This window comes from Nelusetta ayraudi, unplaced genomic scaffold, assembly GCF_046127955.1.
Source record: "Nelusetta ayraudi isolate G7.1 ecotype Tasmania unplaced genomic scaffold, CSIRO-AGI_Nayr_v1 ptg000083l, whole genome shotgun sequence".
In the NCBI taxonomy this organism is placed as follows: Eukaryota; Metazoa; Chordata; class Actinopteri; order Tetraodontiformes; family Monacanthidae; genus Nelusetta; species Nelusetta ayraudi.
In genome coordinates, this window is record NW_027466133.1 from 1,002,967 (window position 1) to 1,030,919 (window position 27,953).

General features: G+C 48.0%; 1 protein-coding gene across 3 annotated transcripts; it reads right to left on the reverse strand.

The window, feature by feature from the left end:
* Window positions 1-1,896: 1,896 nt before the first annotated feature.
* On the reverse strand, window positions 1,897-27,824 carry lrrc75bb (leucine rich repeat containing 75Bb). 3 transcript variants are annotated; one of them, XM_076045019.1, is made up of 6 exons: window positions 26,664-27,824; window positions 24,782-24,850; window positions 24,046-24,402; window positions 19,722-19,850; window positions 17,063-17,175; window positions 1,897-4,205 (listed from the first exon to the last, which is right to left on the reverse strand). In XM_076045019.1, exons 1-6 carry the CDS (start codon window positions 26,940-26,942, stop codon window positions 3,602-3,604), a joined length of 1,551 nt encoding a protein of 516 aa, XP_075901134.1. In that variant the 5' UTR covers window positions 26,943-27,824; the 3' UTR covers window positions 1,897-3,601. The 3 variants fall into 3 exon arrangements, with proteins under 3 accessions (XP_075901134.1, XP_075901135.1, XP_075901136.1); XM_076045020.1 differs by lacking the exon at window positions 24,782-24,850; XM_076045021.1 differs by lacking the exons at window positions 24,782-24,850; window positions 26,664-27,824 and having other exon boundaries at window positions 24,046-24,766.
* Window positions 27,825-27,953: the final 129 nt, after the last annotated feature.

A 27,953-nucleotide genomic window follows, 5' to 3' on the forward strand; every position in this document is an offset into this window, starting at 1 on the left:
TGAAAGTCTGCAGCACCTTCAAACTCCAGCTATATGTGCAGAGCTGCTGTGCCGCAGCACAAGGCTCTGTCTGATGAGCTCCGAGGGGCCTGAGCTGGCGGAAGTCCGGTGGGACACAGACCAGAGACGCAGCCTCTGTCACATGACAAAGCTCCAGATTCTCTCCGTGGGATGACGACCCCTGGGATGACCCCCGAGGGCGTTGGGGGGGAGTTGGTGGAGAGGGACCTTCTCGCTGCCCTCCTCCTTCCTTCCTCTTCCCAGGCCAACGTGAAAGCGCCTTGCCAGCAGAGCCGCCAGACGACAGGATGTTGATATTTTTCTCTTCGCACACACACACACACACACACACACACACACACGCACACACACACACACACACACACACACACACACACACACACACACACATAAATACACACACTCTGTGTCACATGGACGCTGGCGGTGAACACACCCCGCAGAGTCGTCGCACTCTCACTCCCATGGTTCCCCCTGATGTACGAGAGTAATCGTGGACTCTCAGGGCCTTTATTTATTATTCCTACATTCATCCGTGTTTTCCTAGTTTAGCACTGAGAGAGCGAATTCCTCTCCTCGGTGACAGGCCCCCGCAGCGGAGCTCGACAGAGAGTAAAGTATACATCACGTGGAACGAATTCCATTCGGATTCTCGCTTGGAAATGATTGCAATTAAAACCGTAAGCGGTGCTGGACGAGCCAAAAAGTCAACTGGTCTGTCCGTCTGTTCACCTTGGCAGAAGGAGGGGTTTCTTTTTTAACATGCGACTCCAAAGTGACAAAAAAAAATCTCAGCAGCTTCCTAACTGATCATCCTCAAGTCATCAACTGTAACTTTGAAGTATCTGAAGTCGATAGCATTGAAAGTTTTAAACCAAAACATAAAAAAAATACTCATACTTATATTGAAAATATCCCACTTCAGACTTATTTTTTTTCTTGTCTCCATGTGGTGTCATTCGTGAATTAATTTTCATAACTGTAGCTAAAGTAAAGATTGTACTGCAGCTGGCCTCTAGGGGGAGCCTCTAAGCCACTTAGTTATACCTTTTTTTTTTTTTTTTTTTTTTTTTACAGTTTGGAAACAATTTACTGTCTTGTTTATTGGAGAGAAGCCACAGCCTTGCCTTTATTGTTTATTTGATTGCCGCATGATACAGTAGGTTATGGAAATATTATAAATCTACTTATAAATTGGATTGGAATAAATATAATATGCTGTGCAAAATAAGGGAAATAATAATGAAACTTCATACTTTACACCAAAATTCCCCCCCCCCCACCCCCCATACTCACCACAGTGCAGCCACCATCCACACAAACCTCTGCCCGACTGCAAAAACACAAAGAAACTTGAGGTGAAAATTTCTATTCAGATGGGACATTTGTTTGCGTTAACATAAATAGCACGACATGACGATGCTCCACAATGTACATTTGAGATGAACTTCAGAACATCGTGTGTTTGTTCCTGCCAGGAGGGGGAGATTTATTATTTCCCAAGCGATAAACACAATGTCTCTCTCAGCCTCGGAAGATTAAAGATTAGCTGATGCTGCTGTAAAGACAGGACAATCACTCATCAGGAGGTCGTAAACATGGGCGCTGGTGCCAATGTGTGTGGTTATTGTGCTTAGCTAAGGACTTGTTGATTAGGAAAGTGGTCAAAACCTGTAGGGAACTGTGACCTTGACTTGAGAGCCGGGTCGTTCTGCGATAATATTCTTGATTTGTGCGAACGTCTATTTGTTTAGGTCACATTTCCTGCAAGCCAAATGCACGAAGAGGAGCCCTTTGAAATCCTACCTGCCACCTGTTTCAATGGCACTTTTATTCCACTGTATTTTTTTTCCTTCAAAGAAGTTCATGCGTAACTCCACAAAAGGCAAATTTTTATTCAAATTCAGTATTTTTTTTGGAAGCAAGAGCAGGCAAACATCACAGGGGCTCGAAGAACGAATCACGACTTAATGAAGCAAAAAAAAACAACCAAAAACAAAACAAGTAACTCTTCGGCTCATTTTTTATATATTTTTTTTATCACGGTGACATTTTGCGGAACGGCCGATGGATCGGGTTTCTCAAGGCGAGGGAAAAACACCGCATCCAGGATGTGGTCGAGTTGTTTTCACGTCGACGGCAACAAGAACAAGAACGAGAAGAACAAGGAGGCGTTAAAACAAAAGAGCTCGTGCATTCAGGGACAGAGTCGCCCTTAAAGTGCAAATGAGTAAACATTTCACTTCCACCATCAAAGCTACTAATTTGGTCCACACACACACGCTCACAACACGTGCACGCTCAAAATGACACGGCCTTGATATACACCCCCCCAAAGACACACACTCTGTCTCTCTCTCTTTCTCTCCAACACACACAAACATCCACTTCATTAAAATTCCTGTACACATAAATTAACAGTATATTTTTTGTGTTTCCTGAATAACAACACAGTAAGATCAGGGGGCTGGACTGGTACACTGGTTGGTGTTCACATGCAGGGAAGAATGTCCAAGAAAAACAAAATCCCAACATGACATATCAACACACATGTAAACACGCCGTGTCACGTCGCAAAAATATTTGTCCGGCTTTAAAAAGAAAAGTGTGAGATGTACCGATGGAAAAAACAAAGCCCCACATCAGAATTAGCATTTTCCTCCGTGCAGCAGTAACAGAAGAAGAGCTGAAAACGCTGCCGCAGCTCCAGAGTCTCTGTGTCGGCAAGAAAAATGATCTGATGCTGCAGCCGTTTCTTTTGTCGCTGCGAGTCTGACTCATAAATGGAATCATTCATGAACCACCGTCGGACACGAAGGTCCGCCGCCGGCGTCCTGTCTGTGGAGCAACAACACAAAAACAAACAAATGGACAAAGAAAGAAATCGATCCCTCACTCCCCATCTGCACCTGTGGATGAGCGAATCAGTTCACCGGTAGCACAAACACACTGTGTGTGTGTGTGTGTGTGTGTGTGTGTGTGTGACTGATGCTGCAGCTTCAAGACTGGACTTCAACAGTTAAAATTAATTCCGGTTGTCTGTTGCCCTTCATCTCAACTCACCTTTTATAACAGTTAAAGTTTTTTTTTTATGCTTTCATTGAAAAATAAAACCTGACTGCACTGCAAAATGAAAATTTCACTCTGTTGCGATTCAACAAAAATCAAAGTCGATGAAAGGAAGTTTTTCCCATCAACGTGATGCTTGGCGACGTTTACATGCTGGCAATTAGCAACACGCTATCTTAACTGCGCAAAGCGCAAAGACTGTTAAAAAAAAAAGGGAGATTTGCATGCTTTTTTTAATTGAAAAACTAAAAAAACTAAAAAAACGACAAGATTGCAGCTGGGTAACTAGAGGTGTGTGAACTGAACCGACGTGCCCGTGAGCAAGGCACTAAACAGCCTCCAGTGGACCGCGGCGGTGGTTGCTGATTTGTGAGAGCACAAAAAGACGCTGGACGGACTTCCTGTTGGACTGATGTGGACCGGTGTGAGCTTGAACGTCTCTGCCACCACCAGCTCACCAGCAGGGGGCTCCACTCAGGGGCCGAAAGCTCCGGACCGAAGCTCAAGCTCATCACCTCTCGCAGAAGTGCACCTGGAGGCTCTTGGAGGAGTTTCCTCCCCCGAGGCTCCAGGCCTGCAGCTCCAGCCGGTCCTCCTCCTCCTCTCGCTCCTCCTCCTCGCCCTCGGCCTCCTCGTACAGGCTGGGCTCCTCCAGCGACGTCTCCAGGTTGGGGCAGTAGCCGCCCAGCGGCAGCGCCTCCTTGTACTCGTAGATGGTGGGCAGGCTGCTGCGCAGGCCGAAGCGCCGCCGCAGCGCCACCAGCAGCGGCTGCGGCACGGTGAAGATGTCCGCGTTGTTGCCCAGGTCCACCCAGGCCAGGCAGGGGAACCTGACCGGGTCCTTCACCGCGTCCGTCAGGTCTTTGAGCACGGCCAGCGTCAGCCGGTTGCCGTTGAGGGCCAGGATGGTGAGCTTGGGCAGGCGGCCCAGGTGAGGCAGCAGCAGCCGCAGGCTCTCGTCCTGCAGCTGAGTGAAGCTCAGGTCCACCGCCGAGACGGCGTCGCTGCTGCTCTGCAGGTAGAAGGCCACGCGGTGGACGTCCCGGCGGGACAGCGGGATGCCCGACAGGTTGACAACGTCGCCCGACAGCTTCTTCTTCAGCGTGGTCTTCAGGCTATCAGAGGAGGAAAAAAACAAAGAACAAAAAACGTGTCAGTGACAATAAAAAAGGACAAAAAGCAAAACAACAAAAAGTCATCTTTTTGCTGCAGGACGTGTTGAAGGTGGGCTAATGAGGGTGGGGCCGCTGAGTCTTTTAATGGAGACCAGAGGGAGAGGAGCTCAGTGCAAAGCCTGCAGAAGGGCAATTTTTGCATTTAAATGCATGTGTCTGGAACCTGAGCAGCAGACACAGTGAATAGATTCACAAATAAATCAGGAGGCTGTTTTTCATATTCAAGGACCAGTTAACTGTTTCAAGTGTTGAGAGACACCTTGCATGAGGCCTTTTGCTCGAGCTGAGCAACTTTAATGCTGCAACCAAACAAACCAAAAAAACAAAAAACAAAATCGTCTTTTAGCCATTTTCAAAGAGTCCACAGACACAGAAGCACCAGCAGAGCAAAAGACTTTCTTGAGTGTCTAAAATAAAACATTTCGGCAGGGGTTTCTCAGTCCGAGGAATTGAAGGTTCAATGGAAGTCAGGTTAGAGAAGCTAAAGCTAAATTAGCTGTCTAATAAAAACGGGGGCTACATCTCAGGCCAGGTGAGACGGTGGGCGCGAAAGGATCCCGACGGGGAGCCAGCCAGGACCGGTTGGGGCCAGTCGGGTACAGTCAAGGCCAGTCAAGGTCGGTCTGGAGCGGTTGTTGTTGGTTGTGGTCAGTCAGGTCCAGTCGGGGTCGGCCGGGATGGATCTCAGTATCTCCAGCCGCCTAGCAGTGTTGAGACAGAACGTTTCCTGCATGCGTGCAGGAACGTGGTTAAATATGCATGGCCGAGTCGTGAGAAGTCCTGCTGCTGCAGCAGCTGCTGCCTTGTCATCACCTTTGTTTTTACCAGCACGCCGGCTCGGAGGAAGTCCTGAGGAGGACACCTGCCAAACGAGCTGAGCCGCTGCTTCACAAATCTGACTAACACAAGGAAATAAAACGCTCCTCAGGCCACAGGGCAGGATTATCCTGCGACTCTCTCTCCCTTCGACTCTGGGCTCCGTCTGGGAAGGTTATAAATCAGCGGCCGGTTGCGTTTACATCCGTCTCCAGGCCCCCCCGGCGCTGCTGTGTATATGTGTGTAACGGCCACTCATTCGCAGTGTTATTGATTCTGGGCTGAGGCCATAATTTAACTCTCCCTCCTTCAAACTTCCTCATTTCTGCTTCGCTGTGTTGCTCGTCTCCTTCCTCAGCCTTGTAATCTTGCCGCTCGGCTGCTTTGTCTCTTTTAAATCCTATTGGCCCTTTTTCCGGCTCCTTTGGACAAATTGTGGATTCAGATGATCGCCGTCGATGTTGGTTTAAGAGAAAGCCAACGAGAAAACCGAGGAGCTTCTCGATAGTTAGCAGAGAAGCAGGAGAAGGAAACTGTTTGTGTTTTCGCATCAGTTCAGGATTTGTTGCGTTTTCAGCAGCAGGGAACTGAAAGCAAACGCCAAGAATATGTAAATATTTGGCTGTGAATCCACCCGTAAAAATTTGTTAGAGCAGCTGGGATTATTTATGTTTCAACCCAGAGGCATGTTGCATGAAGGCCATGAGGGAAAAGCCAAGAAAAAAACCCTCCACAGATGCATAGATCTACAGCCAATAGGCACACTTAGCTCTCCGTTTGCTGCCGCCTGCTAAAATGGAAGGAAGGACCTCCAACTTCTCTGGAAGGGGACGAAAACAAGGTGGTCTCCAGGGGCGACAGCGACGCTACCAATCTGAGACTAGCTAGCGGCGCCCTTTTGTGACATCATAAATCGTAAATGTATTTGACAACGCTCTCCCTGAAAGAGAGGGAGTAAATGAACAAACTGTTGTTGGGAATCTTGCATAACATGAGACTTTAACTGCAGCCAGTTTTGTTGGATGTTTTCCACTTTGACGGTTGAATCAGAAGTCAAAAAAGAAGACGAAGCTGCGACAGCGACCGTCTCTGGACCTGCGATCCTCACAGATCCAGAACGCAGCTGCTGCTCTCATCCATAATAGAAGCTGATTATGAGAAACAGCCTTGTTCTCTCTCCTTGTTTCTCTGAGGTTTTTTTTCTTCTTCTGTTCTCCTCTGGATCCACCTGCGCGCGCAGCCTGCATGTTTTATTCTTTTTTCTTTTTTTTTTGCAAGAAAGATGTTCTTACATGAGACAAATCCCGGCTCTGTGGGCAGTTCGTCCTCCCACAGGCCGCTCGGCCGGCCGCGGGGGCTACAGCTAGCGCCTGTCAGAAGCCACAGTGCGGGACTGCAGACCATCGCCACGAGATGATAGCAGCAGCAGAAGAAAGCGAAGGCAAAACAAACATCTCATCTGCCCCCGACGACCGCCTCCTTCCCTCCCCCCATCCCTTCCTCCCCCTCCTCTGATGTGGCTGCCGTGCTCGTGGGCAGCGCCGCACATCGCCTCGGACCTGACTCGACACGCACAGGCAACTTCAAAGGGGCGTCGAGCAGCATAAACAGCGTCGGAAAACAGCCGTCTGCATCGGGACTCATTTAAAGGCAAACTGAGGGAAATGCATTTATTGACATCCTCCTCCTCCGCAGCGCAGGAATCTAATAAGCGGCGACTCTCGTGTGTCAAACTATTGGCTGGCTAAAAGCGGTTGGAGGCAGGCCGCCTAATTGCTTTTTCGGAGCGCGCTCGCGCCTTTCCTCGGGGATGTTGTTAACTTTCACACGTTTGAGCAGGGGGTCTTTGCTGTACGGCGGTTATGTAAAACCCAGAGGTGGGAACCATTTCAAACAAACCGGGAAGGTTTGTTTGAAATGAGAGCGAAGGCGAAGAGACAAAGTCTGTAGACAGGGTCAGAAAAATTTTTTGATTTTTTTTTTTAAAGGATTCTGCGACTCAGACACGCCTGCAGTGTGTCTGAGTCGCTTTTTGTTTTTCTTTTGCTTTTTGCCTGTTTTTGTGTTGAAGAGTCAAAGTCTTTGGAGTTCCCGTCCTCTAAGCCAACCGTCCAATGTCATAAATTAAAGAGCACCTGACGAGGCATCTTAGCGCGTCAAAGTGATAATCAGTGACAAGAAAGAATGTGCACTTTGTACTTTTGAGCATGTTTGTCTTTTTTTTTTTTTAAGACAGAAAAAAAACTCATTCAAGTCTTGTGAGCCTTGTACATTTGTTCCATTGTTGCTTTTTATAGCACTGCTTGTCTTCTATCATCTTCTCTTCTCTTCTCTTGTTTCTCATTTTCTATTTTTATTTCCCAGTCTTGAATTCTTGAACTGAACGTGCTCAGCAGTGACCCCATGGTATCTGCCGGTGGTATTGCATTTGGTCCGTGTCTTACAACTTGCTTGGGATGAATGTGGAGTGTGAGGAAAGTGTTTTCTGAGTGTCTGGTGTCGACCATAAACTGCTGTTTTACCGAATCGTGCTGCACGTTACGTCCACAGACTCTCCTCCAAAAGGTCAACGCAGGTCAAACTACTGCTTTCTCTGTACCGTCAAGTGTCTCTGCTTAGCTCCGCATCTTTCTCATGATACTGCTAATGTTATTAGCGCTCATCATCAGAGCCGGTCTGCTTCATCACCGCCCTGCAAATCACTTGCCTCCACCCGCTGGAGGTCTTTTCAAAGGAAAGAAATGAAAAGAGTGGAGCCTCAGCACGTCAGACTCTCCCGAATAAAACCCTGTAACCTGCATGGGAAAAAAAGGAGAAAAATCTCAATCTTTCGACACTCTGCCAGCGTTAAAAGCAGATGGCAGGAGAGACATGTTTTTCGGTCCACCCACACAGAATACAAGTTCCACTTCATTTACTCTCATGAATCAGTTATACATCAAGAGACGGCAGGTTCCAGGGGTCATATTTTTATCCCGCTGTTCATTTACTGGAGGAATAAATGCAACAATGGCTTTGGAAAGGCTGTCTGGTGTCTCAAAAGAAATCATATTTATGATTCAACCTCCTTTTTTTTTGTTGCCACCTCTGAGATTCGACGGCTTCTGCAGGATTGGATGTTAGTGCAACTTCAACTGCAGCAGTTGATGTCTCGAAAAGCTTCTCTTCTTGTAGGATTTGATGCTGGACTATTGCTGTGATGTGAAAAACCTGCTGATTCACTCGGGGCCGTTGACCTTTGTTTGCGTGCGTCTGGCACCGTCGCTGTGCCTGCGATCGCATGCGGATGTGCGTCAGCTGTGTTTTTATTTTCTGACGTTTTCAACGAGAGCTGCCAAAGGTTAAACGAGGCGGATTCATTTTAAGTTGGAAAAATCTGAACCGGTCCAAGACATAGCTTGGAGCTGTTGAAGCACTTGGTTTGCATTGGAGTTAAGGATTAAATCAATGAAAAATAAACTTTTTTATCAGCCGGACCTAAAAGGATGGAAATTATTTTTGAATAAAACATTTATTTAACTTCGTGGGGTCAGATTTTAATTCAGCTAACTCAAACGCTGACACGTAATGGTCTGCCAGCCACTAGGGGGAAGCAGAGATATTTTGGCTTGAATTTCACGCCTACATCTCTACTGTAACTCTACTGTAGCGCTAGCAATGGTTGTCTCACAGCAAAAAATATCCTTCCCTTGACATTTTGTGATACTGTTTTGCTTATTTTTTTTCTGGTCTGGTTGCAAAATCCACGGCCTACTTTTTCAAAAATGGACTGTGAGATGTAACCAGCGAAGAAGAGAAAAAAGGAAAAAGAAAATCAAACAGGGGCTCCACAGCGCTTCTTGCTGATCGAGCTGAACGGGAGACGTTTGACTCATTCCTGCAAAAACCAAACAAACAAACAAAAAAAAAGAGTGTGGACGGTGGGAAGCTGTGACACAGAGCACCGTGGGACACGACCCGGTCGATGTCTGCTTCATCGACGCTTTGGTCCCGACCTGTTTGTTCCCACCATCGATCTGAGCTGTTCTGCCTGCGGCCGTCTGTATAAAACACGCACAGCGCTCGTCTCGGCCGAGTCGTGGGAGAATCGGCCCGCCGGCACCGGGATGAACAAACCCGTCCGGTGAAAGCGAGCTGCTGCTAGAAGTCTGCTGCTGCTGCTGCTGCTGCTGCTGCTGCTGGACCTCAGCGTCGCTGCTGCACATCAGATTCCTCTGCAACCAGCCGGCAGTTTGACTTTAACCCAGTTTTCAGCCACTGAAAGTGTGAAGCTCGGGCCCTCGGGGACAGTTTGGCCTCTGTTAATGAGACTCCTCCAGAATCATTCTCAGGAAGAAAAAAAGAGAGAGTTAAATTCGCTCTAATGCGACTGTCAGACTGATCGCACGCTTCTGCGGGAAATGTGCTGGGAAACATGAAAGCCGCGACCGCTTCCACCAACCCAGCGGCCCGGCGAGATAACTGCACTTTTTTTTTTCCGGGGGAAAAAAAGAGGCCGCCGAAACTAATTTTTGTGGATGTGGATTAAAATGTCTTTTTTTGTGAAACGAGATGACGGAGGCCTTCCTTTGTTTCCAGCCGTCGCCGGCGGAGGGCTCTCACATCTCGTGCGAGTTTCAGCAGGATTCTGAAGGAAAACGTGGGCAATAATCACGTTACTGATCCGCACAGCTGCTCCGAACATCTTTCAAAACATAAAAGTGTGTTTCCGAGGGTTTTTTTTCCTCCGTACTGGCAGAATGAGACCCGAGCGGTGACGTGACCCCCGCAGCACAACGTCCCTCCAGGAGGCGGGTTTTTTTTTTTCCCCAGCACCAGCGGAGGGAACGTGACGAACTGCTGCGACGTTTCTTCCGGGCGCAAACCCTCACAAATAAACAAACAAACTAACAAACACGCACGGGGCGACATACAAAATGCACGCAACAACGCCGTCGACGGCTGCAAACATGAAAGGAGGAGGAAGAAAGAAAATTTCCTCTTCAATCTCACTTTGGTACCAAAAATAACACCATCGGCGGCGCCGTGAATGCGGTGAGGCGGATTACCTCGGATGATGCGCGATTCCCCCGACACCCCCGACCGCCCCCCCCTCCCCTCGATAAAACAGGCTCTTATTTGCGCTGTGCCAATGATCATGAAACCTCTTAGCACAGAATGTACCGCAAAAAGCATTGGCGTAGCGTGTAAAAATGCAAAAGGCGCCTCGCTATAAATTCACCCGCGATTTGATTCGATGTGACAAACGACACGCTTATAAAAAGGGGGGGAGGGGGAGGCGGGGTTGGGGGGGGGTGAGGAGGCGGCTGTGTGAGGGGGCAGGGGGGTAAAGCGACAGAACACATAGAAAAACAGTTTCAGTTACGTAACGGCGGATCGCGGCTGCGTCTTTTTGCCGCTCGCTGTCAAGTCGTGGTTATGAAATGAGCATTAAGATGGCGGGGGAGAGAGGGTGAGGGAGGGGGAGGGGGGCGAGGGAGGAGTTGGCGGGGGGTGGAAGTTGCTCAACCGTGGGATCAATGAGCATCAAAGGGACAAAAAGGCAGGTTTTCCTCTGAGCTTCATCCGAGATTTACATTTAATAACCTCGATGGATCAAAAGGCCGACGAGATTCAATCCCTCTGCGTCGGCTGTTGTTTACCGACCGACGCGTTTAACCTGGATTTCATGCCGTCGAAAGCGGCGGATACTGGAGCGGCGGATACCGAGCATCTGTTCGTCCTCCCCCTCATCCTCCAGGATCTGGAGTCTGTGCTGTGGGAAGCCCCTCAATTATTCATTTGCCAGGCTGCTGGCTGGTTCTTAAAGCCTCTATTAAAAGCAAGAGGTCAAGTCGGAAGCCGACGGTGCAGGTTGAGTGCGGCAGCCGAGTGGAACGCTCCGTCTTCGAGGGGAGACGGACGCGGCCCCGGAGAAGGCAAAAAAATCCTTTCGGACGGTAGAAATCTGTCCTGAGGAAAAAAAAAAATCCCTTTTTCATTTTTCTTCGTCCGCCTTGTCCGTCAGATTGCTGCCCCCTCCGCCCCTCGGCAGTCAGAGCGGACAGGGGTCAGGCCTGCTGAGTCAGAGCCCGCCGGGGCCAGAAGGTCACACTGCGGGGGGTAAAGGGGACGGGGGAGGGGTGTGTAGCCTTGCTGCAGAACTGGGAAACTGGGAAAAGGCAAATGACGCCTCTTCATGTGCACAAAGTTTGTTTTTGCAGGTGCGACGTGGCGGCAGCGGCGGCGGTCTGAACGCTGCAGGACAGACTCACACATCTGCAGCCTTGGCCACAACACAACAACAACACACGGCCGGCGGCCTTAAAGTAAAGCAGTCCGGCGACGCTCGTAAACGGGTTGCGTAACTCGGCGCTGGAATGGCTCTGCTGACTGTCTAGAAAGTTACGACTTTATTGCTTTACACGCAGCATATCGTCCCATAAAGTAGCACGACTCCTTTGAGCTCGATGTCCTCGACTGGATACCGACCACCCTGAGACAGAGGTCAAGTGGGAAATGTTGTGGACGGCCCCCTGATAGTTGGCTGCAGTACTGCGTTGTTTCGCCAGCGACGTCAGGTTCGAAAACAGAAGAAAACAAGACAAATGTACAAAAAAAAAGCCAGATAATTTAGCTGAGTGAAGCGGAAGGTGCAGAGCCCGAACAGCGATTCCACGGCTGCGGAGGGATCAGGTGACCGTGAGCAGTCCGTTGGAAGCGACAGCGAGGAGGAGAGCCAGAGAGGATTTCCTCAAAGATTAGAGCAAATTAGCTTAAGCAAGAAGCCGAAAAAAACTGGAGAGAAAGAGAGAGGGAGAGCACATCCTCTGTGATTAGCCGCAGAAAAGCTGTCGAGGAATCTGGAGTAGAATATATATATTTATATGTGAAAAGAAAAAGCAGAGAAAAAAAATGCTAACAAGCATCCAGACTTTCAGCGAGATGTCTTCAACTTTCCTCGCTCCACTGAATAAAGTCGGGAGGCTCAGATTCCGAGACCCATTTTCAGCAGCTAATGCCTCCCCAGGAGTGACTCAGAAGTGAGAGGATGGCGTGACACCTGAGCAATTTAGTCCTTTTCTCTCGCTCTTTCTTTTTTTTTTTGCTCTAGCACGAGATCGAAAATGTGCATGGGGGGGAAAAAAAAGCCTGCCGTGAGAAGGGAAGGATGAGAAAATCTGATATGCACGACAAAGAATAAAATCCCAGTGGTTCCAGCAGGTAATTTGTTATGAAAATTTTTCAATTTATATGCACACACCTGTCGACAGGTGCTGCATTATATTCCGAGCCAGAAGGTGCCTGCAGTTTAATGTGTTTTGTGTTTCCACGTGAAGAAGAGCCCGTTGAAAACGCATGTAGAACTTATTTCATAAACTTCTTCTTCGTCTTCTTTGGTGGTTTTAAAAAGGCGACTTGCAGCTGTTGGCTCCTGAGTTCCTCTGATGGGAAAATGTTTTAGATTTTGAGCTTGTCAACATGGATGCGTCAATTTGTACCTGTTCTCGACTCGTCACTTGTAGAGGCGGAACCTATACATGACTGAAATATGATTTGTTTCACTTGCCTTCATTAAGTTACATTTATATTGTATTATTTTAAAATTATATCATTACTTTTTGCTAAATCTAACAGCCCATTGGCTCTTTGTGGAAGTTTGCAGTGGACTTTTCTACGCGATAAGCCTCCTTGCCAGCAGCCATGCGGGAACGAAATTATGCCATCTGACAAACCAGCAAGCGCACACGAAGCGTCGTCCTCCGGGCAACGTAACGACGGATCGCTGTGGCGTGTGTCGCTGCCCATAAAGAGGAAAGAAAAAAAAAATCAGGAGAAAGCCGAGCGTTCGTCACGGAGGGACGAGCTTTGAGTGACGACTGGAGGGGGGAAATCAGGCGGGAAGCCGAGAGGACGAGGGCGAGGGCGAGTCACTCCGAGGCCGGGGTCGGGCTGCTTCGTGACACACGGCACGTAGCCGCTGACGGGGGAGGAGGATCTTCCGTATAGCTGAAGATCAGGAGCTCAGCCAGGACTGACTCCAGTACGGCCCAGTAGAAAGTCTGGCACACGCTCAACCTGTCAACCTCCGACGGAAGGGCTATCAATCAATCTTGAGAATATGAAATGGGACTGAATCCGATTCCCAGACATACAGTATAAAGAGCTGCTCCAAACACCTCAGACCAGGAAGGAGGAGAAGAAGAAGAAGAAGAGGAAGCTGCTGAGAGTTGTAAACAACAGCTGCTGCTGAGGAGAACACTGCAGAATTTACTTTTACTTTTAAGTTTTGCCTTTTGTTTTTAATCAACGCTGGATGTAATTCTAGGAAAAAAACAAAAACATAAAAAAATGGCACGGAGGGTTTTTTTCTCCCTGTGGACGACGTGTTTTCACTCTGACTGGTCACTCGCGGTGATTGTGGCACCTCTCACCAAGCTGAAGACTCAACTGTGCAGCCAACCGCTCGGCAGCTATTGGCTGTTCCCAAAGTCGCCACCAAGCTTCTTCGCTACGAGGCAGATTTGTACACGACGGACGCCAAGAAAAGGCAGCAACAAAAAAACAGGCAATATGTTTAGAGCCACAGATATATACACATATATAAATCACAGGCCAATTAGATACAAGCTGTTGATAATTCAGGAAAAGAACAAGATGAACAAAGCAACGACTTTGCTACTTTTTGTATGCTGTACTTCTATAAACTGCAAGAATATGTTGTCTATTACTTCCAAGAACTGATCTGGGAAATTTTTTCAAGCAGGCCTAAAGCAAAAAAAAAAAAATCAGATTGTTCTGTTTAAACAAGTCACTTTATCGTCTCCCCATCTTTACCGTCTACTTTACCGACGTGTCAAGCAAAATGATGTCCCAAGGCCTCTGAACCGTCGCACCCGCAGTGCCACGTTCACCTTTGCAACACTCGATCTGCAGGTCTGTGCAGGTCTTTGCAGGCAAATAACATTTGTCGCCAAACTCACTTGCCTGAAAGCAAATAAAAGCGTGAAATGATTCAGGCAGAGTCACCTGCTCGGGCAGCGACTGTCACAGCCGCGATCCTCTCGGTGCTCAGCTCCACCCTACTTTTAGTGAAGAGAGGTAGAAAAAAAAACCCACCAGCCTGCTGCAAATGTTCCCGCTGCACGTTGCCGGTCTTTGCTCCGCAGAGCCGAACACGAGGATTCAGCCGTCGTCTTGAAACACAGCCTGACTGTCAAGTGTCTGTGATGTAGCTGCTTGAAGAAGCAAGAAGAAGCATCAGAGTCCCAGTCTGTGGGAAATGAAACGTGCTGGAAGGGGCCAATTACAGTATCATAAAAAAAATATATGTATGTATGTATATTATGCGTATATATGGATTTATAAGCTTGATTAATTTGAAATTCAATATCTCCAATTACTATGACTAAGAACCTCGTCTGGGAACCCAGCAGCGCAACAACAAACCTGCAGGAGAAATTGAACTGCCTTCACGATAATAAAGTGAGTCAGACGCCTCCAGCATGTGAAGCTCCGAGAAAAACAAAACGCCTCAGCCGCGGACGATTTGCAAGTCTTTGTCGGACATGTTGGGATTACTCCATAAAAGTGATGCAACTACTGATTAATCCATAATAAAGTCATCTAATTACTTCTTTAACTGCTTTTGTTTCAAAAATAATCTTTATTACTGATTACTTTACAAGTTACTTTAGCTAAAAAAGGATAAAGTAACAGTTGCTCAGTGCTTTGGAATGAACTTTATTTAAGTGAACATTTTGCAATATTGCCTCTGTCCTCTTAACATGAATGAAACTGCAGTTTAATTACAGTAGTGGATTACTTAGTAATAGATTACTCGCTAACCCTGGTCAGACAGACTTCGTTTTGGGACGTGCTCCGATTGTGCAATGCAAAAACTGTTTTTTGTTTTTTTTTTGAGAGCGCATGAATGCAACAAAAGACCTCTTTGGCTGCCATTGCTCAGCACCGCGAGGAAAGATCAGATTCCGGATCGATTTGCCGCGCGGCTACGAGAAGAAAGCGGGAAAAACACCCCGCTTCCAATCAGCGAGCGGGCGAGTCTCCTCCGAGTCTGACACTTCGCTCGAGCTGCAGCAGGACCTGTGGTGTGTGTGTGTGTGTGTGTGTGTGCGCGCGTGTGCGTGCTTGTTTGTGTGGCAACCGATGCTGAGCAAAATAGACTCTCACACGAGAAGGAGAGGAGAAGAGATCCCCCCCGAGGAGCTGGAAAAATCAATGCAAGCAAAGAGATTTTAAAATAGGAAGAGTAGCCGAGGGGCTGGGAGCGAGGGGGGGGGTGAGGAGGTGTGGGGGGCGGGAGAGATAGAGGGGACGCGGAGGGTGGGGGGGTGCAGACGTGGTGATCAATAACAGAGGAGCATTTAGAGCCGCGTGAGCGCCACCGTAATGAAAAAAACACAGATTTTGCAGGCAAACACGGACTTACATATGAAATAAAGCTGCTGCTGCTGCTGCTGCTGCTGCTGCTACAGACCAGAAGCTCGATAAAGAGCACGCGGGGACAGTCTGCTGCTCTTCTGCTCGGCGCTATTTCCAAATTATTGCTACCAAGAGACCCGGGAGGCGGCATGCAAGCTGTCGAAAACGACAAATAAATAAATAAAATCTTCCGATCTGGGTTAATTGCTCGGGGAGCCGCGGCCTCGCCATCATCTTCATCATCATCATCATCATCATCAGACGTGATATCTCGCCTCCACCAGTCGACCTGTTGCTCACTTTGACTGGTGTCTGCAACCGTCTGGCTGCTTTTAAACGATCAGTCTGGTCGACTGGCTCGGCTGCTCTTTTTTGCCGAGTCACTCAGTCACTCAGCCTTCAGGGCCACTAGCTGCTTCTCCATTACCCCTAGAATTGCAAAAAGCCTAAATATCGCAATAAAAAACTGGTCATGGAAACTTCGAAAAACCTCTCAAACAGACGCTCTCGTGAGGTGGTTTTTCAGACGTTGCGATATATATCGAATTTCGTGGGATGAGCTTTTCGCAAAAAAAAAAAAAAAATCGCTTGTACTTTATCGGAATTCTACAAATGTTGTTTTGATTTTGCGAAAAACTACAATGGAAACGCAGCTATTGATTCCCCTCAGAAAGATCACACTAATAATTCAGAGTTGTGAAAAAAAATATCTGTGTATAATACAAACTGTGGTGTTTAAAGACAAGTGCGAAAACAAACAATCAGTTCACCGTCTGATACTCTGATAGTGTGTTTTTTTTGTTTTTTTTCCAAATCAGGGTTTGGCACCAATCTCAGTTCCAGCCCTGCCGAGACTCACTGGGAATATTCCTGTCAACTGCTGAGGTCGAGTTGAGCCGCAGTAATTGATCCCTTTGAGTCGTAAACAAACACGGCTGTGCTGACGGTGCCGTTGAGAGGAAAAACTGGTTTGACCCAATTAGCGACGCGGCCCTTCAAAAAGCAGCCATCAACATTAAAACAGAACAAAATTTGGATTTGTTTGTTTACACGCCAGTGGCAGCTACTTAATTTAGATTTGTTCAAGTGGCTGCTGATGAGACGGTGCTGACTTGAAAGGATCCGAAAAGAGAAACCAACCATCCATTTATTTATTGTTTTTGTTATTACCATAATTATGACATCCCTGTTCGCAGCCGAGGTCGCTCTGGGCGCAGACGCTGCAATAATTGATCCCTTTGTGTCGTAAATAAACCCGACCCGGCTGAGAGAAAGAAAAAAAAAACAACCTGTTGAACTTTTAATTAAGAACGTTGAATTTCAGCCTAAATCAGAGCCGATCCGGCAGCCTGATTCTGATCTGAAAATGTTGCTACTTTCCTTGAGCTTTTTTTTTTTTTTTCTGCCCACTTTTTTCTAGCTTTTTTGAAAGAGAACTGGGTCACTTGCACCATGTGCTGTAAATCCAGCCACCGCTCCCCTGATATCTCAGTCACCGAGGCTCTTGCGACTCCATCATCTGCTGCCATTGGCAGCGGGGGAGCAGAAACACTCACCAGGCCTGGGACTTCCTCCTGGGCACACTCTGTTTGGTCCACTTGGAGTGGGGCGTCAGGTGGTAGATCAGCTGGCGGCAGATCTTGTTGGTGGCCTTGAACGATTCGTTCTCCTGCACACGGAAACAAAGCTGGGAATAAATCTGGTTTGCAATAAAAAAGGAGAACGCTGGATTTTAGGGGGATTAAAAAAACAGTGTGAATTGTGTGTTTATGACGGGAGGCATAAAAAGAAAACGGAGCTAAAAGTCTATTATGGTCGCCAGAGGGCCTGTGAATCATGGATTTACTTTCTTTTTTCTTGCTTTGAATGCGGGGCTTCAAACATGTTCCACATCAAAACTTTAATTTGTTTGCCAGCCTCCCCTGCGCTTCTTTCTCCTCCCCCTCCTCTTCCTCATCTTTCTCCTCCTCCTCTCCCCCCTCCCCTCCCTCTGTCAAAGGCTTTAAATGGAATGGGCTGTGCAGGCCAGAGTAAATCTAATTAATGGCACGACACGACAACAAGAGGGAGGCAATGTGGCGAGGAGGAGGAGGGGGGTGAGGAAGAGGAAGAGGAGGAGGAGGAGGAGAGAACGACACAGCAACAGACAGGGACAATTCACCTTAAGGCGATTAACCGCTGATGCCGTTTTTTTACTCTTTTTCTTGTTGTCGTTGTTGTTGTCTTTGCTGGGCAACTAAACACACACGTCTCACACTTTGAAACAGCCCGATCCAGACACTTGGACGACGCACGGCGTCGCATTCTCGGCTCGAAAAGAGCAGGAAGCCCGGAGACGCTGAGGGGAAGCCAATCACAGCGCTCGCAAGAAAACACGGACGGTGATGAGACTCGGAAGCATCCAGAGTCTGTTTAGTGTAAATACGCGTTAATGCGCGGTGGTGATGGCAGCATTGGTGGTGGGGGAGGGGGTTCGTGGGGGTGGGGGGCGGTGCCAGCAGGAGGGTGGGGGCGGGTGGATGGACGGCTGCCAGAGGCCCTTGAATCCAGCAGGTTGGGCCTCTCTGCATCCTCATCACGTCCCACTGAGTCCGCCAGCCAGCCAGCCAGCCAGCCAGCCAACCAGGCAGGCAGGCAGGCAGGCAGGCTGGCAGGCAGGAAGAACATCTCCCCCCCACCCTTACCCACCCTCCTCCACCTCCTCCGCTCCTCCTTTCCTCCAGGGTTTTTCCTCACTAAAGCACACGGCGATGAGATTAGAGTCCCTCACAGGTGATTATCATCTGGCCGTCGGTGAGTAGAAACCAGCACTGCAGCCACTTTTATCTGAGGGCAGCCCGTCACCTCCCAGCAGAGATAAGCTGCTGCAGCTCTAGTTTGGAGGAGTGGGCTCAGTGTGTGTGTGTGTGTGCGTGCGTGTGTGTGTACTCCCGTCACTCCCGACTCACTGGTTATTCTAAAATCGGAGGTGAAATTCATTGCATGCCATTTGCGTCGCCACCAGGCTGCAGGTGGCGGAGCTGCCGCACTGCTCGGATGATTTGCGATTCACTCATTTTATTTGACTGACCGTATCGACTCGCCGGTGCAACGGCGGAGCTCCAACTAGACACGACAACAGGTGGATGCGAATGTCAGTCTAGTTGTTGTTCCACTTGCTAACAATACTGGACAAGCTGCCATTAGGCTTGGTATCACTGGTCTGTTTTAATTCAAGCATCTTGAGGGAGTCTAGTCTAGTCTGCAGCTGGACTATTTTAGCCGTTTCAATCAGGATTCTGTCTGCAGAGTTTGTTGGTTATAACTATTCCTTTTGCAACCACTAGAGGGCCCTCAGTAGATCTTTGTAATGTTCGCTTGGGCACTTAGCATGAATTTTTTTTCTTCAGTTTTTCCTGCTTCCCGCTGAAAACAAACCTTAGTTGTACCTTCTGTTGGTCTGCGTGGAGGCAGAAGAGATACGAAGTGCACAGAGACTGTTGCGCAAAGATGGTGTTGAGGTGTTTTGTTCACTGACAGATTGGAGACACAGTGGGGATCTGATGTGAAGTTTGACATGCGGGAGCATTTTGAATGAAAAGTCCGAGAGAGAAAAAAGGTCAAAGTTCATCCGAATTCATAAGCTGATACGAGCTGCGGTGGCCAGTTTATAGTCTCAAAGTTGCTGTTTAATTAAAACTTACAACATGTTTATCAGGATCCATTTTTTCTTTTTTCTTTTTTAAAAAAAGGCAATAACTATCGCAACATGGACTTGGTGCCAAGATGTCATCACACGCTGAGTTTTCGGTGCCGTTCAATTCCCCCTCGATGAGCCGCAGAGTGAATCCCGACGGCCCCGGGTTCGTCCTCTCTTGTTTTTTAATGAGTCCCTGAAGACCTTTGCAGCTGAGTGGTTTCTTTTACGCAGACCCTGTGTTCTATGCACCGCGGCGCAGACGTAATAAACGTTAATGTGTCACCCAGTGCTGCACACGTTCCGCGGACGCCGGCAGGCGTGAAGTGATCCTTGATGCTAATGGTTAACAGTGATGCTTTTTTCACGCCTCTGAGATTTGTTTTTTTATCGCATTCAGTGGGAGCCAAAGTGACAGTTTTTGCGGCGGCGGCGGCGGTGACACGTGCACCTGGGCGTGGCTGACACACAGCAGATGCAGATCCTCTAGAGCCTGCTGCTAATTAGCGCCGAGCTAAGGGCGGATCTCTTTTCCGTACCCTCTTTGGACACTGCAGGTCCCGGGCCAGGCTCAGCAGCAGCTCGTGAGAGATGGGGTCCACCAGGTTGAGGAAGGCGGCGTTCTTGTACAGGATGTCGTTGAGCGACGTCCCCTGGAGGCCCAGATCCTGAAAAACAGAAAGCAAGAAAAAAAAAAGAAAAGACAAAACAATCAGTTCAATCATTTAAAAAACAAACAAACAATTAAGTTAAAAATTTAAAAGAGATCAAAACAGCTGTGTCATGGTGAGATTTGGTTTAATGTTGATAGTTTATGGGAGATTTATTGGGAGCAGATGGCCTTCGTTGTTTGGGCTTTGTTGTTGGTGTTGCACCCCTTGGCTGCGCTGCTGGCTGATAAGCTTTTAGTGGCCGCTGTGATTTATGTCCCCGAGATAAAAGTCAAATCACCTCTTTTAACGAGATGTAAAGTCGAGCTCACATGCAGAATCCCACCGCCGCAGCGCTTTGTCTTATCTTTTATGGTTTTCAGTTGCAATCTGAGCCAGGAGTCCGGCTGGTTTGTCAGGCTCCTTACTTCATGGAGGGTGAATCAAACTGAGACCTCCAAACTGAGAAGATCCATCTGCTGTGAGGCGACAAATCCCGACACTTAGTGTCTGGAAAGAGCATTAAACGGAAAACTTTATAGTGATGAAGATCTAATTTTCAGGTAAAATTTTCTCCTGGTTCTCCTAAAATCTTGTGTTGCCGTTGCACAGTCGTTGGAATGAGCTAGTCAGATGTTGAGATAACAACCGGCTGAGATGATTTGGTGAAGTTCTCCGTACTACAGTAATAAAATAAGCTGCTCCATTGACTCCATCGGCTTGGAGGCACCTCGGGAAACTTCCATCGGCAATTTTCTCCTCCTCCTCTGGCCTCCAGGCCTTGATTTATTACAGAAGAGCTACATGGGATTTCCTCCGACGTCAGGTTGTCCCCCAGGCCTACCCCTCCCCCTCCCCCTTCCTTCAATAAACCCCATTTAGAGCAAAGTGGGGCGTTGGGAAGCCACGTGTGTCCATATCTGGAAGCACGGAGGTGATTTTTACTGATCACGTAACAGCAGAGGAAACTGCCAGGACTGTCTTTGTTTTTGCGGATTCGAGGCTCAACAGAGCAGCACGTCGTCCTCGGATTCTGCGGATTATTGCGACCCATCCCCGATGGCGAGGGGCCGTGACACGTTGGCTTGCTCGTCGGCGGGAAGGATCACACGGTGTCCTGGCCCGAGCTGCACAATCCAATCTGACGTCTGCCTCGTCATAAAGTCTGAATAAAGGGACGAATGCCGTAGCGCGGAGCATCATCCCACACACGCAGTTCATTAGAATCCAATTAAGCATATTACAAAGCGTGACAAATCCACCGCTGCAACCCCTTCTCCCTTCCTCCCCCCTCGCCTCGGAGGGAGGAACATGTCACGATGGTGAAAAACCTTGTTTACTTTCTTTTATGCTCTTGGACTGATGCTCCTCATCGCAGCGACAATAACGCGCTTCTTTTATTGCAACCATTCAGAAGCTGAACGTCGCAAATGGTCGACAAAACAAACTTGAAAGCTGTTTTTTCTCTTCTATTTCTTCTTCTTCTTTTCAAGAGGAGTCATAGAAACCAAGCTTGGCCTCCGGCGAGTGTGAACGGGGAAATAGGACGAGGTCAAAATGTCAACTTAGTCACATGTCACATTCCTTTTTTTTTTAATGCTCGAATGTTCTAAACACGTCCTCGGGGACGATGTTGCCTCGTAAGCTGCAGGGAAGTTCAATCCTACTGTAGTTTTCCTGTGTCTGCATGGAAAAATGCTGTAAAATCATCCCTGTTGTTTTCGTGACAGTTGCTTGTATCTCGTCGGACATAAGGGAACGTTCTTGAACAAAAAAAATAAATGCAAATTTTGCAGTGATTTCAGGTCTCAAGTCTTGCCGAGCCATCTTGAAAAGCTCAAGCTCAATCATTTTTAGCTGGACAGTACGGTGGCCGACAAAGGCCAAACACAATTCAACTGCCTCATGCTTCAGGTATGGCAACGATGCAAATTCACAAACACAAGTCTAAACAAGGTACAAAAAGAGGATTGTGGTGCTTGTGTACCTTGTTGGCCACCGTAGGACAGAGACCAAAAGGACCAGTCAACAGTAAAAAGAAAATATACTGTTTGTCTTCTTTCACATTCCTCATGACAATTAGCCCAATTAGCTTCCCGATCATTTTCAGAAGGAGATGTTTTTCCTCACAGCAAGGAGAGTAAACGAAAAAACAAACAAAATAAAAACCCAACACAACACGACAGAACACCGGGGAGGAAACAGCGGAATGAACCTCAGCAAACTCAGACGCGCTGCTACGACGGTACGACTGCCTCTCGCTACAGAGAGCAACACAATTAGCGCCTTCCTCGCAGCTTCCCCCTGGTGACTGTCTGCGCATGCTGTCAGCTGTAATTGATATCCGCCGATCCGATGTTTGCTAATGAATATCGAGGAGATCCCAAACTAATTAACTCCGAGGCCCAGGGGGCGGATCCCTGGCAGAGATACGGCGAGAGGAGGGCAGCAACGTGATTGGTTCCTCCTCCGCGTCGATTATCTCGGAAACCGTCGGCTTCTGGGAGCGCGGGGTGGGGGTGTGGGGGGGAAGAAAAAGCTGCTCTGCAACGAGGGGGAGATGTACCGCCGGCACTCAAGTGTGGTTAGTCACACACTTGGCTTCGGGGCCCCAGCAACGGGTTACAGTAGCAGCGGTGGAGATGGTGGTGAAATGCTGAGTTGCAGCAAATCTCTGAAAAGTCACGGCGGGGCAGATGCATGAATCATTGCCCACCTGCTTCGCACAGATATAGAGCTCGGTGCAAAAAGAAATAAAGTCCATCACCACCACCACCACCTGGGTGCGGCTCTGTTCCTCAACTCCCCCCTCCATCACGCTCCCACACTCTGCTCGCTGTGCATTCCCAGCTATAATTTATTCAAGAAAAGACTACAGATGGGCAGGGGCGCCTCTGAGACAGAGGAGGGTGGAGTAGGAGTGGTGGTGAGGGTGAGCAAGGTGGGGGTGAGGGTGTCTTGATTGGAATTGTTTTTGTCTGAACTTGAAACCTCCTCCTGCTTTGATCAAACCTTCGGCAACCAGCAGGCAGCACGCGGGGAAAGCTCACAGAGAGCTCCCGTAGTTGCTGCTGCTGCTTCTTGTTCTATTTAGTTTGGACAAATATTAGGAGGGTTGAGCCAGAGGGGATATGACTGACAGTATATCAAAAGAATAAAAAAAAGTCTCGGCTGCAGCTGAGAATCGAGACAGGCCGTCGACACAAAGGTGCAGGATGCGGGAAAAGCATCAGATTAACTCGGAGCTGTTAAACAAAACCGAATGCGGGAGTCGGCTTAGGTTTTATAAGCCGCTTCTGCCCGTGTGGGCTTTTTATGTGAGGTTTATTTCAAGCCTCAGTCTTAGAGGATTCTGCGGATGGAAGCGCAAAAAAAGGGGGCTCCTGGCTGTTCATTAAGACAAAATATTTGAAATGAAATGAAAAAAAAAAAAAAAAAAAAAAACAGCCCAAAGATAATATCTTGGTTATGTAAGAACGCAAGTGCTGTTTTATAAATGAGGCTCATGTGCTCTGCTTTATGAGATAGTGAAGGAAATGAGTGGATATAATCACTCCACTGTGTGGCTCCGGGGCTGATTGACTATTCAGAACATGCAGGCCGATGGCTTCCTGGCAAATCCCTTCCAGTCATAACAGGTGGTTGATTCAGGGCAGCGTCTCGCCAGAGGAGACACCAGCCTCACTCCCACAGGGTCGGGATTATTATTTTAAAAAAAGAAGAAGAAGAAAAAGGAGAAGAAGACGTGTGTCCGCTCTCCACACGTCAGTCAGGATGTCAAACATTCACGACAAGTTGCAAACAGCCGAAGCCTGACTGACTTTAAGTTGTTGTTTTTTTTTTGAATGATTGAACGGCGGACACCTGCTCAGACATGTGCTCCATGTAAAAGTACTCTGCAATACTCTGACTAATCATTCACTCCATGTATCTGCATGAAACCAGGATGAGGTTACATAACAGGATGCACAACTTGATCCAATTATTTCTGGAGGGGGGGGGGGGAAAGACAGGATAACAAAGAACATTTGAAATTTCAAATTGTTAGAAATATTCTTTGGAAATATACAATATTGCAAAACTTTTTCTTTCTCCCTGCGCATTACCGCACAAACTGCGCACCTTCTGGCGCAGCACCACGTCTGTATATGGAGCCCCACAACACGCACCGCTCCGTGCCCGGCCCGGCCCGGCGCCGCACCGCTGGCCTCACCTTCCGCAGCAGTCTGAGCACCTCGGCGGCTTGCTCCGTCTTCTGCTCGCGCAGCAGCCGCTGGATGTCGCGGATCCACGCCACGCGCCTGACGTACGGGCAGGGGTTGCTCCTCCGCAGCATCCCCGGCAGCTTGTCGGACTTGAGCATCAGCGAGGTGAACAACAAGTCCCTGCCGGAGCCGCCGCCGCTCCTGTCGCTTTCCGCCGGAGCCTCGCTCCGCTGGCGTCTCCGCCTGGACAACTTGGTGTCCAGGTCGAGGCTCCTCTGCCTGGTCAACTTGGAACCCATCACTCCGCGGAGGATGTGGAGGAGGGAGAGGAGCTGCTGGTGGCGGTGGCGGTGATGGTGGTGATGCTGGGGATGATGAGAGGGATTTCACAACATGCTTCCAGAAACATCACAGCCGGCTGGCAGCGGGATGTTGCGCGCATCTCTCAGAAAAACTAACAAGCAAACAAACAAACAGCGAAACCAGACAAAGCGGACACTCCCCGCCGGGATGCGCACTCGGGGAAAGTTGAGAAGACTGGATTGAAGTGCACAAGCATCTTCGTGCAACACGCGGCGCGAGAGTCAGCCGTCGTCGCTCGCATCCGGCCACGCACTGCCCGAGCGCACGGGCATCCTTGGCTCTGCTCGGAGCTCCTCAGCCAATCAGATCGCGAGCGAGAGTCACGGAGCGAAGAAGAGAGTCGGTGGATGGGATTTTTATTTATTTATTTATTTTACCCACCTTCATCCAAGCGTGCCCCCTCATCCAACCCCTCCTCCTCCCATCCCCGCGAGTCACAGGTTGTTGTTCCTGCGACACGAGTCAATCAGAGCGAGTAGATTTTTAAATCCCGCACCATGCCCGTTTATTATATAAGAGATTATAATCTTGTAGACAGACAGACAGACAGACAGACAGACAGATTGACGGAGGGATAGATAGATAGATAGATAGATAGATAGATAGATAGATAGATAGATGGACGGACAGACAGAGAGACAGACAGACAGGCAGACAGACAGATCCAGTGTGCCAAATTAAAAGAGATTGACAAGCGACAGAGACTAAATAACCTTTGTGTTTTCATTCACTAATAATAGAATGGTCTTGCTCTTTAAAGGCGCTGAACCTCGGTTTTCTGACAACAGCAACTCCCCGGCAGTTATAAAAAAAAGTTCCATCCTTTTACTTCTCAAGCTTCAATCACTTTCAGGAAAGTGCGTGGTGTAACAGCCATTTCTTGAAAACAAAATAAAACAAAAAAACCCCTCAAAACAAAATATATATATAGATATATTGAAGCCCTTTAAAAATTATTATTTTCCTTTCAAGCTGTCAAACTTGAAGCTCACGTCAAGATGAAAACCAAGCAAACAGCAGGGTGGCATGCAGTTTGGATTCCTTGGATGGTCTGCAGCCAACTGGGTGACGCTCGGCCTCCGTCTGCTCAGACAAACCTTTTGCCTCGCAGACATTTATTGCATGTGTGCGTGTTATTACGTTGCGCTATCAAGACGTTCAAATTGATATTCCGTCCTGCTGAAGATCTCATGATGACAGGTTTCAATGGACTATACGCAGCCTCTCAATAGACACGCCCTGTGTCTAGCGTATCTTCACTCACTCTCTGTTCCATGATTCCGGGTGCAATTGTTCTAAAGTTTCGCAAGACGAATGCATCCCCGGACTGACGGGCAGTTGGATGCCGTGACTGAACTGCAGAAAACACTAAAAGTCCGTCTGGCTGTGCGAAGTCAAGGGTTCCGTAGCCATTTAATCCGCCTGTTAAAAACAGTATCGACCAGCCAGAGCGGCAGAGACGATGCTCCAGCGTGTAAACACAGCAGGCTGCAGAATAACTAGTGAAAGTATCCAAGTCTGAGTTGGAGTTCCCTTTGACCTCTAAACGACCTTGACCAATCTGCACTGCCGTCAAAAATCCAACGATATTATCGCCCAGTGTGAGTGTCTCCGATTGCATCAATCTGAGACAATTTAATTTTCCCAGTTCAGCGCCGCTTGTCATTACCCAATGACTGGTTCATGCCCGGTCAGGCAATTCATGAAAATGATGCAGCAAAAAACAACAAGTGATGGCACAGGTTGGCTGTTTGTGGTTTCACCGCAGAGTTGAGCAAACTGTCTGGGGTTTTAATACGTCTGAGTCTCAATTTTAGGACGGGTTGCACACATAGACAGTGAGGGACACTGAGGAGAGAAGCAGAGACAGGAAGTTGGACGGTATGAGAGAGGATTCAGGGGAGCAGAGGGTCAGATAGAGGCAGGCGATTGGCTGCAGCCGCCCTTGAAGGAAGCAGAAGAAGGAGAAGCAATAAGAAAAGAGGCACTGATGCTCCCGACTGACTGGAGTTCAGTTCGGTGATGCCGACTTTTGCCAAAAAAAGAAGAAATCTGATTGGTCCATTTTGATTGTGACAGAAACATTTGTAAAACCATCTTTCAAGTTGCTCTAAATGGTCCCCCCTGTTTTTCAAAGTTGCTAATTTTCATTCAAAATGACCCTTTTTTGGCAACTAGGCCAGAATGATTCACTACAGCATTACGCGATAATTCATAAAGAACCCAACGACTTCACAGCAACTTTTTTTCCCCCTCCTCTTACCTGCAGAACTCGGTGACGTCCACCTGAGTCAGGAGACAGGATACTGATGTTGATGTCGATGTCGGGGGGAAAAAACTCCTTCTCGGACCACCAGTCTGTCATTGAGTCCGGCCGCTTCCTGAAAACCTGCTGAGCCAGAGTCGGGTCGCTGCTCCCTGGAACAGACTGGATTAAACTGAAACAAGGAGGCTCATCTCTAAAATTTACTATGTTTTTGGGCTTTTTTTTTTTTTTTAAAGTGCAATAATCTTTGAATGTTTTTTGCTGTGGCTGCTGCATGGAGTTCAGACAGTATCATCAGCATACGTCAACATTTATCAAAGGTTGCGCTTTGGGCGATTTACCCGCATGCAGAATAGCTTTGAAATAAGAATGCAATTAGAGAACTTGAACCTTGTTGCTCCATTTGCCGTCACATGGGCAAGAACCCAGCAGGACGTCGCGCTGACGGCGTCCCAGTTGGGTCTTGCCGCTGCCCCCCGGAGGATGGCCGCCTTCCCCCGCCGCATTTCCACAGGGGAAGGGCCGCCGTTGCTGATAATTATCCATGCGTGTTCTCCCGCTGCTCAGACACCCCGGCTTGTTTAGCTAAGCCTCTAATCCTCCCGCGGTCATCACGCCTCTCTGTTCTCATCCTTCGCTCCCTTCCTGACAGATGTGATCTTCCGGGCCGGCCGGCCGACGCCAGAGCCTCAAGTTTTCTGGTGAGGAGGCGCTTTTTTTTTTTTTTAAGTTTCATTCTTTAGGGTTTGATAAGCTGTGACGTGGCAACAGACAGATGGATTGTTGGGCAGTGAAATCAATTTCTATTTGTAGACTGTAAAAAAAAAAAAGAAAAAAAAGTTGCAAGGGTTTCTGAAAATTTCTGCAATATTCAATATTCAATACTCAACATTGCTTTCGATTCTATATTAAAGATTAGCTTTGTCTTGGCATCTTAGGTCGTCTGTGTATGTTTTTTTCTTTTTACTGCCGTCATTGGAAGTAAACCAGTGTTATGTGATAGGGTGGGTTAACCTTTAATCACTGTGACGTAGTCACACGTTGAAAAGCTGAAATTGTCTTTTACCTGTGAGCCGCTGCAGATCGTGGCAGAGACACACACACAGCCGCTGGACGTGCAGCTGATACTCCCAGGCAGGAATCGAGGTAAGACTCGTTCTACCTTCTGGCATCTTGACCTTTTTGGCTCAACAGCAAGATTTTTATTTTATTTTTTTTATTAATAATAACAATAATAACAATAATATTATTATTATTTCTTTCTCTTTTTTTTTTAGATGTAAAGTT

Excerpts from the sequence above, each read along its gene's own strand:
- lrrc75bb (XM_076045019.1), bottom strand. The coding sequence starts at position 26,942 with ATGCAGCAGCCACAGCAAAAAACATTCAAAGATTATTGCACTTTAAAA. Across the intron at positions 24,403-24,781 it reads GGGGGCACGCTTGGATGAAG|CATCACCACCATCACCGCCA; the intron begins GTGGGTAAAATA and ends CATCATCCCCAG. Across the intron at positions 4,206-17,062 it reads AGGAGGAAGTCCCAGGCCTG|CCTGAAGACCACGCTGAAGA; the intron begins GTGAGTGTTTCT and ends CTCCTCTGATAG.